Source organism: Piliocolobus tephrosceles, chromosome 12, assembly GCF_002776525.5.
Source record: "Piliocolobus tephrosceles isolate RC106 chromosome 12, ASM277652v3, whole genome shotgun sequence".
In the NCBI taxonomy this organism is placed as follows: domain Eukaryota; kingdom Metazoa; phylum Chordata; class Mammalia; order Primates; family Cercopithecidae; genus Piliocolobus; species Piliocolobus tephrosceles.
In genome coordinates, this window is record NC_045445.1 from 14390246 (window position 1) to 14391840 (window position 1595).

At 47.3% G+C, this 1595-nt stretch overlaps 1 protein-coding gene across 1 annotated transcript; it reads right to left on the reverse strand.

The window, feature by feature from the left end:
- Positions 1-368: 368 nt before the first annotated feature.
- LOC111536241 (uncharacterized protein AH6.3-like) lies at positions 369-1367 on the reverse strand. Its single transcript, XM_023202548.2, has 2 exons — positions 957-1367; positions 369-771 (listed from the first exon to the last, which is right to left on the reverse strand). The coding sequence occupies exons 1-2, from the start codon at positions 1098-1100 to the stop codon at positions 460-462; spliced, it is 456 nt and encodes a 151-aa protein (XP_023058316.2). The 5' UTR covers positions 1101-1367; the 3' UTR covers positions 369-459.
- Between the last annotated feature and the right edge of the window lie 228 nt (positions 1368-1595).

Consider the following 1595-nt stretch of genomic DNA (forward strand, 5'->3'; position numbering starts at 1 on the left):
CACCACTGTGACACGGGTGACCTGGAGGTGGTTTTATTGTCTTTTTGTGGGGTGTGTTATTGCCACACACATCACACATGAAACCCTCTTCCTAACTGGGTTCTGGGAATTTAGACCTTGATGTTGCTACCCACACCTACCCTAAATACATGTAGAAACACCAAAACCCTTTTTCTTCTTGTCTGTATGGGCAAAGTGCCCATTAGTCTTCATTTCTTAGTCCTCACCCACTCCTTATCCCCCGATGGCTAACTGTATACCTGTTGGTCTGGCCCCCAACCATGCAGGACCCTGCCTCTCTCCCCCTTACCAGTTTTTCTTCCTTAACCCCCTCCCCACTACAGACAAAGTCCACATCATCTTTTTACATTGTGCTGATTTTATTGCATTCATCAACATGGGTGAACACTACTGGTCTCAGATTTGGCCTTTATGGGATGGGTGATTCCCCAGAGTTGCCTATGGAGATGCTGTTGCTAGTTGTACATTTCTGATCCAGGCTCTGCATTTACTGGCAGCAGAGATGGTTACTTGGGATGGTTTGCTGTTGCCAATGTCTTCTGGGCTTGCTCTTGTGATTTTTATTTTCCGTTGTATTTTGTGCTTGCTCTTCTGAGTTTTATTTTGCGTCTTATTCTGCTCGTGGTGACACGCAAATGTTGTTGGTGTCATTGTGATCCTAGGCTTTTTGGAGCAGGAAGGAGGTGATTGAGTTTTCTTTCTTGAATTCCTTTGAAGGGGTTTTTTTACCTTTATGATTTTCTTCTCCACCTGGAAGGACAACACATGAGCCAGAAGGACATTGGTTTAGGGGAAGAGAAAGAGGTTGTATAGGAAGGGGAGCTTCATGGATAGGAGTGCAGGCTGAGGAGGGGGGTGTGCTAGGCAAGGACAGGATAGGGGTCTTGAGAGAATAGAGGGGAAGAAGAGAAGGAACAAGGATAGGGTCATCTGACCTTGCCAGTTTTGTTGGTCTTTTGTTGACGAGAGTTCTTCTTTTCCTTCTTCTCTTTGGTTCTCGGGGTTGGCTTTTTCGTGCTTACAATTGGTTGTTTCGTATTTTCTTTGGGCTTCACTGGTGTGCGGGTCTCCTTAGCCATATTGAAGCCTCCCAGTGGTCTACCCCATGCTCCTGACTTCCTTATGTATACCCAGCCCTGGGTGATGAGAAGCCCCACCCTTCAGCTTTGTTTGGTCAGAATGGGGCACCCCTATCCAGTGGTAGTCCTGGGGTGGCTTGGACATCACAAAGCACTGACACCTGACACCTCTGTGGGGGTGGTGTTGCTGGGGTGGCCAAAATGCGGTCAGAGAAAGGGGATTTTTCCACCCCCAATACTACCTGAAGGTCCATTTCAAAATGACCTGCTACCCCCACCATTTCCCCATGTTCAATTCTGGTGGGTCACATAGTGGGGAGAAGGTGTTTCCTTAAAGGCATTCCCTACAGCCACCCCCAGTCAGTGGTTCATTCTGTTCTCTCCCACCCTTTCCCATGACCTACTGTTTTGGATGTCTTCTCTAAAATCCCCCCAGGGTACAGTGGCCTTATTTAATTCTCAGTCAAAATATGAATCACTCCACTTGCCTCAAAC